Here is a 16276-nt window from a genome sequence, read left to right as displayed (position 1 = left end):
CCCTGGCAAAGGAATCCCCAGGCACTGGGTGTAGGATCTACCACTAAAGTGTGTATTATGTACCACATCATATATGGTAGCACAAAAGGCAATGTATGCATAGAATGAGCCAGGTCCTGTGCTGCTCATTACAGCTCTGTAAGCATGAAAAATTCTTAATATCCTCATTTTAGAGATCAGGTAAGTAACAAATCCAGAATTCACGTTTGGGTCTATTTTACCTTATGTTCTTTACCATTCATTTTAGAGACTGCATGTGAAAGCTGTACTGATATAGATCTGAAAATGGCATGTGGCACCAGAGAAACCATCAACTTTAAAATTTGTAATAGGAGAGAAAGAAATAGGACAGTCAATGAAAAAAAAATCAATGTTCTGGCTAGGCAAAAGTTATACTAATTATAGTCATTCATGGGAATTGTGTACAATCCTGCCTAATTATGAGCCAGTACAATATTTGTGTATAAAAATAAATGTCAGAATAACTTTGATCTAAAAATCTATTTAATTAGAATACTGAGTTCTATACATATGTAATCAGATATCAATTTACCAAGTGCTAAAATACATCTTAGTTTGTTTTCTGCTACTTTAAAAGTATACCATAGACTGGCTAAATTATCAACAATAGACACCGATTTGGCCCACAGTTCTAGAGGCCCAGATTGTGATAGTAGCTTCTAGAGAGAGTCTTTGTGCTGTTTTATAAGATTGCAAGGAGGTAAGTGAGCACTCACAAGTCAGAGAGGGAGCATTTAAACTCTATCTTTCTTCCTCTTCTTCTTCTTAAGTCAGTAATCTAATTATGAGGACTCGAACCTCATGACCTCATCTAACCATAATTACCTGCAAAAGGCTCCCCACCAAATACCATCAATGTATAAATTTGGGGATTAAGTTTCCAACAAATGAATTTGGGGGTAGTAATGAATGTTTGAAACTGGAGCAATGAATGTGTGACATCTTTATAGTATTTAATACTTTATACAGTATCCTCTGACAATATATGCAAATGTCATTTATCACCAGATATTGGGAGGAAACAGGCAGCACACTCATAAAATAGGGTCTGCATAATCTTAGAATCCATTCACTTCATTCTGACACCTCACTGTGAGTTAATTATAATTTTCACCATTCTGTAGATTAGTAAACTGAGGCTAGAATAGGTAAAATAGTTCATCCATGTAGTTTGCTTTTCTATTCACAACTCAAGTGAAAGTTATTGATACTTAATGAAACACCCAGATTCAGTACCATAAGAAGTCTCCTTTCTCACAGTTTTGGAGGTTGGAAATTCTTTTTTTTTTTTTAATTAGTTGCTCATGACAATACAATGATCTTGACATATCATACATTTGAATCAAATGGGGTATAATTTCTCATTTTTCCAAGTGTATAGGTTGCAGAATCACATTGGTTACACAGCCACATTTATACAGCAATACTAGTGTCTATTTTATTCTGCTGCCCTTCCTATCCCCTCTTCCCCTCCCCTCCTCTCCCATCACCTCTCTCAACCCAATCTAATGTGAAATATTGTAGTATGTGGACTTGAGCAAACATATAATTTTGAACATGAGCAGTAAAGAATATGTCATCAGAGAATATGTACATGCATAAAATTTTGTAAATGTTTCTTTTTAATAAAATAACTTACTTTGCAAAAAAAGAAGTCTCCTTTCATTAAGGAAATCAAAAACCTACCCATTCTCTGTTATTTGAAGAAATGATGCTATAATTTTTTAAAATTAAATTTCCCATCTACTTAGCCTGATTAAGCTTCTAGTTGTTGGGGCCAGCTTTATGAGTAAAATAAAGAGACAATTAGGGGGCTCTAACCTAATAAAAACAAGGCTCCATCAGCCTGCCCACATGCTTAGACTTCCTATGTACCTGTCTGTCTGTCCTAAAGGAGTGTAGGAAACATCTACTCCATTCAGGGAAGGAAGAATTCTTAACATGGTTAAATAATCAACATTATCCACCTTAGTTCCATGGAAAGAAGAGAGGACAAAGATGAGAATCATGTTTGATGTAGAGGAGGGAGCATGAATCAGAGGTTCAGACCACTGCCCCCAGCAGGGCCCCTCATGGGAGGGCAGTAGAGGACACAAGAATCAAACTTCAATTTAGGTTCATTCTTTGTATTCTTAGACAAGAGAAGGGATCAGAGAAGGTGAATGGCCAGATCCTTATGGTAGGATGATCTTGTGTTGTTGGAAATCCTACAGAGGCAAATTTCTACACTTAAAATATAGGCTAGATAAGCAAACAAACAAAATAAAACAAACCTTCCCAAACAAGACAATGAGATTTTTGTGGTTGAGGATTCTTCAAATCATGTTGCCCATTCTTTGATATGGGTAATTACAACTTGCTTTCAGGGAGGCCGTTTGGCTTTTGCAAAGTAGACCTTCTGAGAACTGTTCTGCCAGTCTGTACTCCTGAGGCCCCAAACAATTCAGGCTCACTTCCATTCACAAGACCTGCTTATATTTATAGTTAAGCAGAATATCAGGAATCAAGACTATGGAATAATCACAGGGGATTGTCCTTTCATACTTTCTAAGTATAAAATGAATGAGCAATGACATTTGTAATAGTTAGTAGGACTAACATCAATGTTTACATTGTTTGTTGAGACAATATTAATAACTAATATTTATTGAGGACTTACTGTCAGCTCGGCAGTGTTACAATCACCTTACATGGATTAACTCATTTAATCCTCATAAGAACCTTTTGCAACAGGCATTGTTATTACTCTCATTTAACACATGAGGAAACAGGTACAGAGTTAAAGAAACTTCCCCAAGGTCATACATTTTAACAAGAAACTGTTTTTATCATGGAAGCTTGAAAAAGCTAATTATTATAAATTCCTCTGGAGTGACTGATGTCCTTATTAATTCAAAAAAAGAACTAGCTTTCTATTAACCCTGAGCTACCAGAAGTATCTAACATTAAGATGTCCTGTTCATCTATGTACCCAAAAAACTTGTTTGGGGCCAGGTGGAGAGTAGTAGTTGGTCAATAAATGTTGAATGGATACCCTGCTTACTCAAAATTTCATGATGTCTTTAGCTACAGGACAATTTTAAAGGATGTTTAAAAGTAGAAAAATCTGAATTCATTCTGATGAAATGACTATCATTTATTAAACCTATTAATCTGTCTGCCAATCCCTCTTTTATACACTGTGATACGTGATACATTGTCTTTTATGTTGACATTTTCATCCAAGGACCTTAATGGGCATTGTGAAGCTCATCCTAATCATAAAAACTATTCATGCATTTTAGGGAATGCATTCATTCAAACAGATTCTGAGTGTTCAGCCGCAGCTGCAAACTGCCAGGCAGCTCAGAATCCTGCTGCAGATGTGTTTGGACTGGCAGTGCTGAGAATTTTTTATTTGAGTGTGTAGAACAGGGCTACCTCTCTTTGAAAATAAAGGCTGGATCACATATTTAGCTACCTGCTTGATATCATAAAGTGTTTAAGTTTGTGATTCCTTCAATCTACAGGAGGAATCGCTTAAATCTATTTGGAACAGACCAAATTTAAGACCCCTATTTTTTTGATATTTGTAATATATGACTCATGCCGTAGGGTGTTAGGAACCTGTCTTAGTCAGCTTTGTGTCGTGACCAAAGTCCTGACAAGAACAATTAGAGGAGGAAAAGTTTATTTTGGCTTATGGTTTCAGAGGTTCACTCCATGGTTGGCTGACTCCATAGCTCTGGGCCCAAGGTGAGGGAGAACATCATGTCAGAAGGGCATAGTGGAAGAAAGCAGCTCAGGACATGGCAACCAGGAAGCAGAGAGAGAGTAACTGCTTACCAGGGACAAAATATAAATCCCAAAGACAAGCCCTCAGTGACCTACCTCCTAAATCCACATCCTACCTGCCTATGGTACCTACCCAGTTAATCCATATCAGTGGATTAGCCCACCAATTAGGTTACCAGCTCTCATAATTTAATAATTTCACCTCTGAACATTCTTGTATTGTCTTACACATGAGCTTTTGGGAGACAGCTCATATCTAAATTATAACAGGACTTTTTAAGGCAATTAGGCAACTATTAGTCCAAGTCACTCCTTCCATGAATATAATATCTACTTCTCCTGGAGGAGACTTGGAGTCCCTTCCAGGCATCCCTGAAATGGAAGCATCATTTCCATGCCTTTATAAATGGGTGAACTAAAACTGAGGAAAAGGCAGACAGTCCTACAGGTGTCTGGCACTAGAAATACTGCAGAATTACAACAGATGCTTTAGCTCTGACTTTATCCATTTGACTGGTGTGTTCCATTTTCTCTCCTAAAATGCCTCTTGCAGAGATGAAATTTGCTTAGCCTCACATCTTCAAGTCAGCCTGGACAAAAGAGGATGACTGGAGGTGAAGCATGAGAATGCTCAGAACCATAGCCAAGTGTCCTGGTGGCTGAGATGAGGGACTCATGAGAGGCTCAACCTCATCCTGGCCACCCTATTTCCACCTGATCTGTTGGATTCAGCTCTTGGATCAATGTGGTGTTGTCGACAACTGGATCTTTGCTATTGTCCTAGTGTTATTTACAGTCTGGATCTGGTCCATGGCATAGAGCGCAGCAGTTCCAACCAATACTTCTTATACTGTGGACATTTATGTGCCATTGATGGAAAAGTTTCCATTTCTTCCTGTAGTCCCACTGACTAGCTCTCTCTGCTTAGGCCCATTAGAGAACTCGACTGTGAAATTGTCAGAGAGGTGGTGCCAAGCCTCGTCACTGATGGGGTACAAGGACTTTTACCTTCCAGGAAGAGCTTTTCCTGCTTACTCTGCTGGGAGACAGGAGCTCCCCTCAGCACTCTCCTTGTTTTCTATTGGAATTTTTCTGAGTTGGTTCCAGGGACTCTGGGGCATTTATTTACTTGGAGAAATACATTAATAAAGTTAGGATAACTAATAATAGGGTTTTATCAGTTGAACACTTTTCTATTTCAGGAAAATGACATCTTAGTTCTCACTTTGATATAGAGATACCTCATCTTATAAAAAGCAGAGATACTCTTTTTCTTCAATGTTGTCTCTGTTTCTGAACTGTCTAAAAGAAAGTACATATTAGCATCAGTCCTGGCTGCAAAGAATGCGTCCAGGTAGTTCAAGCTTCCTTTCCTCTACTCAAAGATCTAAAAAAAAAGATGAAGTCTCTATACTCCCACCTTCAGCCACACTCCTGGTCCCTAGTGCTTCTGCTCCTACTCAGGGTTCTCCAAGAACCAATGTAGTGCACCTTCAAGCTTGTCCCTCTCGGCAATGCTCTAAAGTACTTCCATCTTCCTCTGGTTCAATTCCTGTTCCTTTAGGAACTAGCTCTACTCAGCTGTTAATGATGCTAATCATTAATGGTTCCTGCTAAGTTAATAATTTTACAGTTTGTTTTTTTTTCTTTCAGTAGAGGGGATTTCTTGAAGCAATGCCTCTTCCAAAGGCAGACCAAGGAAAAAGATATACTTTTTACCCATGTTGACAATGACACCAAACCAGACTTTCATTTCTGCATTTTCCACACAGCTGTCCTATCTGCTCATCAGTGGCTGATTCCCACAGCATAAAACCATATATACACTGACCTCAGTACAAAAACTGCTGGTGACCTGCAAGATTCTGCATCAGCGGCATCAGCGCTGTCTCCAGAGCTCTCTTCTGCCTCCTTTGCACTCTAAAGCAAGCAGCAGCAAGCAGCTGTCACCCCAGAGGGAAGGGCTCATGTTGAGTGTAATTTCTGAATCTCATTGTACTCTGGTTTTAGAACAGAGTGTTGATTTTTCTTCTTCTTGGGCATGGAATGCAGTGATAACCAGACTTCCTAAAGACAAGCCTGTGTAAGGCCTGAGAGACTTGGAATCAATGTGGACTTCACTGTCCGGGAAGATGGAAAGTGAAAAAAGAGGGTCTGGTATCTCATGCCTCCTATTGGTGAGTTGTATCCCCCTATTAAAGGACCCTAGCCCTGTATATGACTGTGGAGTCAGCAATACACTCTGAGCTAGAGAAGGGGAAAACTGCATGGAAGGACAGGAGATACAGCTCCTTTGTCTGGGAATACTGTATCGTCAGTCTCAGAACTGGCCCGAACTTTGTTTTCTAGCAACCTGAAATCAGATATGACCTATGGAGGAGAAAAAAAATCATCCTGGCACCTCAGGAGACTCATCCCTGTGGCAGGATCAGGGCTGAGGTGCCAGCACTTTTTCTTCCCTGGCTCTGCACTGAAGAGGTGCTATGATGGTAAAACTCACTGAACCAAGGGAAACTGCAGTGGCTGGAAATGTCTTTGTCCCTAAAATACCCCAAACGAGAGACTGGCCAAGAGGACACCAGCCTGAGGCATGGAAGACCCAACCTGGCTCCCCAGAGACCACCTCCTGCAGCCTCAGTGCAGGCTGAGTTCCCCACCGCAGAAGCATCTGCTTCATCCAGGTGCAGCCCAAAGAGCTTTTCAAAGGCCCCACTCCCTGAGCAGATGCAAGTAAAGCAATGAAATCCCTTGGAGGAAAAGCTGGTTGGTTTTATAAGGAAGCTGGTTGCCAATGCTCTAAAGAAAAGGAAGAATGGGCTCATAAAGAGAGTGGAGGGGGAACAGGAGGGATAGCTTTGAAAGGAAGAGCTATGGGATTCAATAAGAAAAGGTGATCCTTTGGGAAACAGTAGCTCTGGCAATTTTCTGGGAAGACAGAAAATAACTAAATATTCTGTTAGAGGCTGGAATCCTGGGAGCCCACCTGCCTGCCTGAAGACCATCACACTGGCCGACTTTCGTTCTCATGTCCTCTATACTAATTGCTTGAGAAAAGTGGGATTCATTTCAGTCAAGCTGGCCCTGAGGTACTGGGGTGAGACCAACACTGGATGGAGATGATGTTAGGGACAGGGGCAACTGCGGTGCTTTTGCAACAAGTGACAATTATAAGCAGGGTCGTTTTCCTATGCAGACACAGACACAATGACAATACTCTGTGAAACACACCTTCTTCTCTCATTTGGGGCATTTTTGGAATTACTGTTGCCTCTCGTGACACTTAAGGTAGGGTCTCTCTATATGCAGAAGTAGAAACAAAATCTCGATTTTCTTAAGTGACTTGTTCAAGGTCATAGTGAGCTAGTGCTAGAAATAAGAATTCCTCTAAATTCAAATATCTTATTCAGGAATCTTCTCCTACTGGATAAATCTTGCATTAAGGACAGCTTTAAGGATGGAGCTAATTTAGAAGGGTTTATATTGATATGGTATTGAGGGAAATGAGCTACATACAGTATTGCATTCTTCAGACACAAGGCCTCCTAGCCTTACACAAGAGATTAATACAAATCAGTCAGAAGGATGCCAAGTCAATCAGAAAACGATGGAATCAGTGGCTTTTCTAATTATTTAAGTAGTAATATAAAGACAAAATCAAAGTAAGAAATAAAAAGTCCTTCCCAAGGAGAGAAAATAAATGATCACAAAACAAGCAAAGAGGCAAATAAATGTATATATTATAAAACCTGTTAAAATACAAATCCTTTAAACATAATCATCAGGGATTTTTGTTGTCCAGATAAATTCCTCCGACACTTTTCCAACATCCCCACACCCACCCCCACAGATCAGCCCCAAGGATCTAGAGAGATGTGTCTTTCCTTTAAACTAACATTAGAAAAGAAATTAAAAATCGTTTTAGAAGCATTTCACTTAACTATGCTCTTCGTTGCTTAATAATCATGTTAGCATAAGAAAAAATATGCAGGGGCATCAGCCACATGTCTTTCAATTGCAGACTTGAGGCGGGTCTCACTCCTTTTATAGTGGGTCACAGCACATTCCAAATATTTCCAAGCTTCTGGCCATCATCACTTCCTTCCCCAGGATGAGCTCAGCATCTTCAAATCCTTAAGATAGTCCTGGTCCTGGAAACCAGGCCTTGGCAAGTATGAGCCACCACTCCCATGGTGGTTGCGGACTTTCCCAGTCAACTTCACTTCTTTGGAAAAAGGACTCAGCCTCTCTTGGTGCAGTAGGTACACCACTGATATGGGTCTTAAACCAGATCAGCTCTGAGAAACCAAAGGAGTAGAGACAGTAAAGGTGGGAAGTGACCTTGGGGGGCCCAGACAGTGCGAATATTCTCAGTTTAGTCATTTTAACCATTAAAACTAATTCAGCAAGAGAGCCAACACTGGGTGACAGGGTCAGCATTCCGGCACTTCCTCCATTACTACTCACCAGCACCCTGAACCGCTGTGCCTAGGGAAACAAGTCACTCTTGCCCTCCCCTCCCTCTTAGCTCCCTGTGGAAAAGCTACAAAGTGCAGGCACCACACTGTTGTTACGTAAATGGACTCTGCTGAGAGGAGGAGCAAGCAGGAATCTATAAACCACCAGGTAAAAGTTCATTGTCACTCCAACCTGGGACAAGGTTCTGTAAAAGGACATGAGCTTACAGTAGTGCCCCAGCTCAAATTCAGGGGTTTGTCTGAGGTGCCCCGAAAGCAGGAATCCCAGATAAAGGGAATAGTCCTTGACTTTCAGCTCAAGCACCTTCTCTTGTTCCACAAGATCTGAAAATATAGGTGACTGGAGAACAACTTTCTACAGGGAGGGCTAAATTGGGCCATCTAGGACCAATCTTTAATTGAAACTTACAGAAACAAATGTCTATCTCACTCTGGGTTGTTGTAATTACCTTTGTGGAAAGGGGGTTGGCAAGGAGAAGACTGGGGTGTCTCAGAAAAATCAGCAAAGGCTTGGAGTTTTGTTTTGTAAATGGATACTGTAGTCTAAGGGGAAACATGGGGGGATAACATCTCCCTGTCAACTCCAAAAGCAGGGTGTGGTGCCAGGCGCGACACAGCCTGTCTGAAGATAGGATAATTGTCGCTCTTCTCACCATAACTTCTTGCTTTCAGATCAGTGGCTGGCAGGTTTATCTGCTTCTGAGCAGCTTTGGAGCCACGTCAGTGACACTGGCTACGTCAGCAAGAGCAATTGGAAGGCAGGATGATGCCACTGCCAACAGCAGCAGGAGGGACAGTTCTTTCTTAAAGATGATTCTTCCATCTATCCTTCTGTCTGACTCTCTCCTTGGCAATCAAGACTGTTAGTGATTTCAGAAGGCCAGAAGAGGGTTGCAGTTTTCTATCACCTTCCTAAGGTTTGGGGTACAAATATGCTTATGCTTCCAAGCCACTTGTTTGGGGCCTGCCCCCTGCTTTGGAGACAGTGGGCTTCTAACCTATCAAAGAATATAACCAAGATGAACACCACCACCTAGGAAGTGTCGCCAGCCACACCACATGTACCTACAGTGATTACTGCAGTATTTCTCAATGCTTGCCATCAATAATTCTAGCTGCTTTCATTTGTAGGGCACTATCCATTATACACCTGATACCATAGTCACCAAAAATTTGATTAGAATCCTTGACACAATGATGTTTTGTGGCCCATTTTTTTTAAAGTAGGTTTTTAAAAGCCTCTGCTTTTAGGGATAGCAATCCTGTAAAGTTCACTGCTGCAAAGATATAATTTTATTCCATTGTCAAATAGCCAGCTTCTGGTCCAGGACAATGCTAGGATGAGGAAGCATTATATGACTCATATATGGCCAAAATGCTTTAGAAGATGTTGTTTGGGAAAAAGAAAGAAACTCCAAATAGAGGTAAGTAAATTCAAAATGAAACACCTTTTCTAACCCAGGCATATTCACAGGTGAGAAAATCCCACTGCTAGCATAACCCAGTGATTCCTGGCTCCCTTAAAAGCAGCAAGATAGCAGCAAAATTCTTTGTAGTTTGAAAGCTTATGATAATAAAATTCCAATAAATCATTTTGTCTAATTCATAGATGAGTCAAGTTCAGAAAGAGAGTCAAGTTCAGAAAGCTGCAGTTCCCAGTATATTCTTAAGACTATAACCTCTGGAGTACTGCTCACTGCCAGGCTCCAGTGGGGGTTTAATTAATATTACATAAGGACAATTATCAGAAACTTTCTGGGCAACCTAACCAAGTCATTTGATTGCCAATGCTTTAGTTTCATCCCCTATTTTCTCCCTAGTACACCAAAGATGAGGAAGTTAAACTATTGCATAGGGTACAGAACTGAGAAATACATCAAAACACACACACACACACACACACACACCCACACACACACACATACACCCTTCAGGCAATTACAAGAAAGAAAAGGATCAATAATGTCACATATGAAGTCACTGACCCCATGGTTGCTTTAGCTATCCCGCAGCATTCTGCAATAGAGTTCTTAACATGGGTCCTTGAATCCCACAAGGGGTCCTAAATGGGCTTTAAAAGAGGTTCATCTGCTCAGATCTTTGGGGCCAGAAGCACCCGACACAAAGTTTAAGAACCACAGCTACAAAAAGCCATGGCTACAGGTATATAAAAAACATTTACACTTCCAATGGAGAGGGAAGATGGCCACAGACGCCAAGAGAAACAGGTGAAGATGCAGATCTCAGGAAAACCATCAGGTTTCTAAGTCTAAACTCTCTGGGCTATCTATTCCAAGATGCCCTCCAATCTGTCTGAATTTCTTCATCATTGGTGCCCAGAAGATGGCAAATAAGTAGAAAAAATTTACTGATTGAGGAGGGACAAAGCAGGAAGGGAACAGCCACCCATTCAATACTGAGGACACCTGTTGGAGGAAGAGGCAAAGGATTCCACAGGGCTCTGGGAGGTGCAGGCTGCTTTACAAAAGGTTGTAATGAGTTGTGAGTGTAGGACCATTTTGTGTGCAGTGTAAGAGATGAGAATGGAGACTACATTTGCAGATCAGACCTAGGAGGAAGTGATGAGTTCTCTGGCCTTTAAGTAATATTAGGAGAGTAAAGGGTCCTTCACAATCTCCCCCAATAAGACCCAAGCCCCAGCCTTGACAAAGGAACCATGTCTGGGAGAAAAACTGAAGGGAACTGAAAGTAATCACTTCAATAAGGGCATGTTCCAAAAGATAGACAAGAGCTCTAAGTTGTGATCTTGAATGACCAGGTCAGAAGAGAGAAGGGTGAACTTGAGAAAGGGAGAGAATTTCATTCTAATTCATGAGAGCTAAACAGCTCATATAAAATTACCTAGTACTTATAAAAGAATTTACAGTTTAAAAAACATAATGTTCACTATTTTATTTAACTATTATCACCCCTAAAATGCCAGTTATGTTTTCTCCATATTACACATGAGGAAACTGAGGCTAGGTAGGTTAGATTATGTGACAAGCTCAAGGTCACAAGGCTGAAATCAGCTCTAGGAAGCGTCCCAATGCCCCCCATCCCTCTGGGTGGTTGTCCACCTTGAAAGTCTTTATATTAATCCCTAAGGGGCAAGGTTGATAGGCTGCAAGAGATTTCGCCCCCCGCCCCCAATTCTGGGGCGGAGCATTGCCCTCCAGTGCCAGGGAGAGGACCTGAGTGACGCGGAGCTGTAGACCGGGGTTTCCCATCCTGCGGGGCTGGCGGGCGGGGAACAGAGGCCAAGGCTCTTGCACACTGGGCGGTTGGTCAAATAAGGTTCTAGCAGCACTTGCCGGTTTGAGGCATAACAAGAGAGGGGCAGCGATGGATGAATTTATAAATTTCCTTCAGAGAGCTCCTAGGACTGGGACCAAGCACCTGAGCCCGCTTCGCGACCCAACTACCCACTCTCGCCCCTGCCCCTGTCCCTCAGGCTCCTTCCTTGCAGTTCCCCACTGCGTGCGGGTGCCTCCAAGGAAGGGGGCTGGGGTAGAGTGTGGAGGTGACCAGGGCCGACTCTGGGGTACCCCTGATCTTCTAGGTCAGGGCAACCACGAGCCAATCCCAGCTTGAAGTTTGGGCATCAAAGGTTTCAGACCAAGTAGCGAGTTGCCCGGAAAGCGAGCAGTACAGGGTGGGGGTCTGGGATGGGAGGGACGGTAGAGAACGAAGGAAAGGCAGGAGAAGCTGCCCCTTCCCATGCAGCCCCTCGCCGCTCGGAGGGTAGGTGACTGGTCCGCCTCTGCATCCCCCGAGCTCGGAGAGCGCGCTGGGCACCCGGCCTCGCGGCGCAGCGCAGCCCCTCCTCGCCCGGCTCTGCGCTCCTCCCCACCTGCCGGCCGCCTCTCCCCCACCGCAGAGACTCACAGTCCGCAGGAACTGGATCTCATCCTCTCCTCCTTCTCCGCCTTCGGCCATGACTCTCCAGGCGTCGGCGGTGCTCCAGCCTCCGGCGCCTCTGCTTCCCCCGGCAGCAGCTCGGCGTGCGCCGACTGCTGCTGCGCTCTTTCTTCTCCTCCCCCTCCTCCTTCTCTTCCTCCTCCTCCTCCTCCGACTCCTGGCTCAGCCTCAGCAGCGCCGAGCTAATCCCCGACCATATAGGGAGCTGGGCTAACACTCCACTGCACTGCAGAGCGCCAACGCCAACCAAGCAGCCCGCCCACCCCTCTCGCCTCTCGCCCCAGCCTAGTGCGCTGCAGCCACTGACTCCGCGGAGAGCGCAGCGCTGGGCGCGTGGGGTGGGCTGAGGGCAGCGCGAGGGACCCGGGTTGGCTCGATGGGGCCTCCCCCTCACCGCACCCTTAGCTGAGGCGCGCGCCCCGCGGCGACAGGAGGATGTCCCCTACACTGCTCCGATTCACAAACAAAGGCCACTTGCTTAGCTCCAGTGCGCCCGGTGTGTGTGTGTCGGGGGCGGGGGGCAGAGAGAGAGAGCTCGCGAAAGAATTGATTTGGACTCCAATGCCTTGGTCAGACCCCCAGCCATGTAAGGCTGAGTGAGATAGGTGTGCCATGGTTTTTAGGACACAGCGGTGCTGAGAGTGTGACTGTTCATTCATAACAAAGTTTGTAACTCCCTGGATAGCCCTTTCTGCACCTTAAGAGAATTCTTTCCCTTCTTCAAAATCCAATAAGTACACTCTACCAAACCCCTCGATTATGGGATTGCAGTAATTTCTCTTTGTACCCCAGGGAATTTCTAGGGGCTCCCATTCTATCTTCATTTGGAAGACCAGTGGCATCGGAATCCTTCCTCTGCGCACCCATAATCTTACTCGACATTTTAGAGTGCCAGCCTGTGGACTCTAAAAGAGCAAAGGGCAGTTCACTTAGAGTTCCTCTTCCAGGTCCTTGGGAGGTTGCCGACATCCCACCTTGCTTAGGTAGTTTTCTAGCGTTTGGGGACTGTCAGATGGGTCCTTATAAGGCTAAGGGTACAGGGTGCCCCCTTCTGTCCGTTGGACAAAATCTCCCCTGCAAGGGAAATGTTCAAAAGGGTCACTGGAAAGAGATGTGGACAGGATGGAAAGCATATCAGAAGGTGGCAATTCTAGGTTGATGGTGGCAGAAGAAACTGGGAACTCCGAATATGTTCACAATTTTAGCCTCCTTGTGAATGGCCTCCATCTCTTGGTTCTGTCTTAAGACCTTTTTCTTGAGCTGCAGTTTCCCATTTTCTGCTAGACATCAGAAATGCCAAGAAAAATGTGCTTTTTGTCTGCCCAAACTACTTACTTCTAGAGGCTATATCTTGAACCTAGTGCCCCTCCTAAAGCCTTCCTGGAGGAGTCAAACCCTCTGTACATTGTGACACTTCACATATTGGAAGGCACCTGTCATGCTGGCCTCCATGACCCACCATTCATTTTTCTTTTCTTTCAACTAAAGATTTTTCTTGTCTCCACCAGTGGAAACAAGACAGCATTTTGAGAGGGGGAGGGAGGAAAGCAGCTTCCTAGAATTCTAGCCCCCTGGGGAAAACTATCAACCCTTATTAGGACTTCAATGACGAGCAATAAAATATCCTTGGAATGCTTAAGTTGTTCAAAGTCATCCATGAAAGCAGAGCATTTGAATGTTGGGGCACTTTGGAGCCAATATCAACAGCAGCCGAAGAAAAGATTCTAGTAACAAGTCTATGTGGCCAAACTAGAAATTATTCGTTGTTATCTTTTCAATGCTTTATATGGTTTTGAAAGGCTTGAAGTTTGATTATTGAAATAAAATTCATGTATTTATTTTCTCCTCTGGTAGTTTCTTGGTGTATTGGTCCTGAGGATTTTCTCACATAAAAGGGCCTTTACCAATAAAATTGATATGTACTTTACCAATAAAATTGATATAGCTTCAAATATAATTATGAAATTGGCTATTCATGGTGGCCAATTGCCAAGATGGTGTTAATGAGGCCAGGGTTGTGGATTCAATTCCCAGAGGACCAGTTAGCTTCACTCTATTTGCTAGCCACAGACCCTGACCCTTTCACTCTGGCTAAGAGCCTCATAAATCTTTGTTCATTTAGCCATAGAAGAAGGAGCAGTCTTAAGTTTGGTAACTAGACAGCACCCATCACACTTGGGGACACAGAAGCTATGAGATCGTATTTGATAGACAGCCTTCACCTATATTTTTTGAGACACATTAAACTCTACACAACACCGAATCTATCTTCTATATCATTTCAGTCTCCCTCCTAACTATAGGAGTCATCCATTTGCTGAAAATGCATTTCTCTAGTTAATTGCTATCATGGCTTTGGTCTGCATTGACTCAAGTTCCACCTGGGGAAAGTATAAAAGGCAATGATGGAATGAATTGTAGAGATGAGGCAGCTGACTCTGCTAGCTAGCATCATTTTTAATATCTTGCAATACACAAAAATACTATCCATATATTGACTGAAGATTTATTTATTTGTCCATTAGCAAAAAACAAAATAGCAAGAACAACAAAAAATTCCTTTCTGTGCTTTCTGTTCAGATGTTTAAATCATGAAGCTATTTTACAGGTAATTAGGCAAGAAGATATTGTCACTAATAAACCCCATGAACAGAAATAACTTCTAAAAGTATACCTGTTTTTGATTTGGTGCCAATAGGAAAGATGGCATACATACTTTACAGTAGTCTCTTTTTTAATGTTTAAAAAGATTATCATTAGTTTTCATGACTTTTACAATAAACTACTAAGTTATTACATATCTTTGCCCCAAAGACTTGGAAACCATACCAAAAAGTTTGAATTCTAATTTCTTTCTTCATTTGAAGGGGGACAAGTACATAGAAAATACTCTTCTTTTGATGATGATATTTTATCTCTCTCTCACAAAAAGCCACAAACACCACAACTACTTAATACAGGCAAGAATCCAAAGTTACCCATAACTCCCTGAAGCTGAACACATGGAAATGTCTTCTTTCTCCTTCTCTTCCACCTTCTCTGCCTCCTCCTTCTTTCCTGATATCTTAATATAGAAAGATTGCATTATGAGGTCAAAATTAACATTCACTAAATCTAAACCACTCAAAGAGGGGGCTCTGTCCCAGGGGGTTTCACAGCCAATGTGTCATAGTAGAGCTGAAGGCAAGCTGAGCACACCTGCAGAAGCCTGAGAGAAGCATGCTTTCTCCATGTGGCATCTTGAGCTGATTCATCTTCAAAGAGCCTCCAGCTGGATCAGTATGTTTTTTTTTTTAATATTTTTTAAGAGAGAGTGAGAGAGAGAATTTTCAATATTTATTTTCTTAGTTTTCGACGGACACAACATCTTTGTTTGTATGTGGTGCTGAGGATCGAACCCTGGCCGCACGCATGCCAGGCGAGCGTGCTACCGCTTGAGCCACATCCCCAGCCCAGGATCAGTATGTTAAAGCAACAGATTAAGCCACCTTTGGCATGGCATCACATCTCATTTGCATTTGCCTCCAGGTCAGCCTCTGATTAACCATGAACTTAGGCTCTGGCCAATGTGTAGAGCACCAGCTTTGACATCAGCAGGAGGAGGGTTGGACTCCTGGATAAGACTATACTATACCATTTAAGGATGTATGACACAGTGAGCCTGTTTCATCTTCTGGAAAATGGGGATGAAAATACCTACTTCTCAAGATTATTTCAAGGATTAAATGACTTAGTGATTATAAACTGTTTAGCAGAATATCTTATAAAAGTGCTAGTATAAAATCCTGAGAGAGCTCTTGAACATCGGGTGTGTTTGTGTTCCTGCCTCTCCTTAAGTTCCATTCTCTTTTGACTTTTTATGAGGCCTTTCTCTCTCTCTCTCTCTCTCTCTCTCTCTCTCTCTCTCTCTCACACACACACACACACACACACACACACACACACACACACAATGCCTCTGATTTCAGGAAACATTTTCCTGCCCCAATAAGCAAAACATCCTAGGCACATCTTGTGTTGCAAGTTAATGGTGTGCACCAATACCATTTTTTGTTTTTCATGTTTGTTTCTAGGGAGTTTTATTC

The 16276-nt window shown here is 42.8% G+C and overlaps 1 protein-coding gene across 8 annotated transcripts in view; it reads right to left on the bottom strand.

Moving 5' to 3' along the window:
• Nucleotides 1–12561, bottom strand: part of Ryr3 (ryanodine receptor 3) — a 556303-nt gene extending 543742 nt beyond the window's left edge. For 6 of the 8 annotated variants that reach the window (XM_040274327.2, XM_078049891.1, XM_078049890.1 and 3 more), the window contains exon 1: nucleotides 12159–12558. In XM_040274327.2, the coding sequence (XP_040130261.2) occupies nucleotides 12159–12209 (51 nt within the window). In that variant the 5' untranslated portion in view covers nucleotides 12210–12558. Of the gene's footprint in view, nucleotides 1–12158 lie in introns of all 8 variants that reach the window. The other 2 variants (XR_013438866.1, XM_078049887.1) reach the window with 1 other exon arrangement.
• Between the last annotated feature and the right edge of the window lie 3715 nt (nucleotides 12562–16276).

Source organism: Ictidomys tridecemlineatus, chromosome 5 (assembly GCF_052094955.1).
Source record: "Ictidomys tridecemlineatus isolate mIctTri1 chromosome 5, mIctTri1.hap1, whole genome shotgun sequence".
Taxonomy (NCBI): Eukaryota; Metazoa; Chordata; class Mammalia; order Rodentia; family Sciuridae; genus Ictidomys; species Ictidomys tridecemlineatus.
Note: the sequence above shows the minus strand (reverse complement) of the source record. Positions and strands in the feature narration are given on the sequence as shown.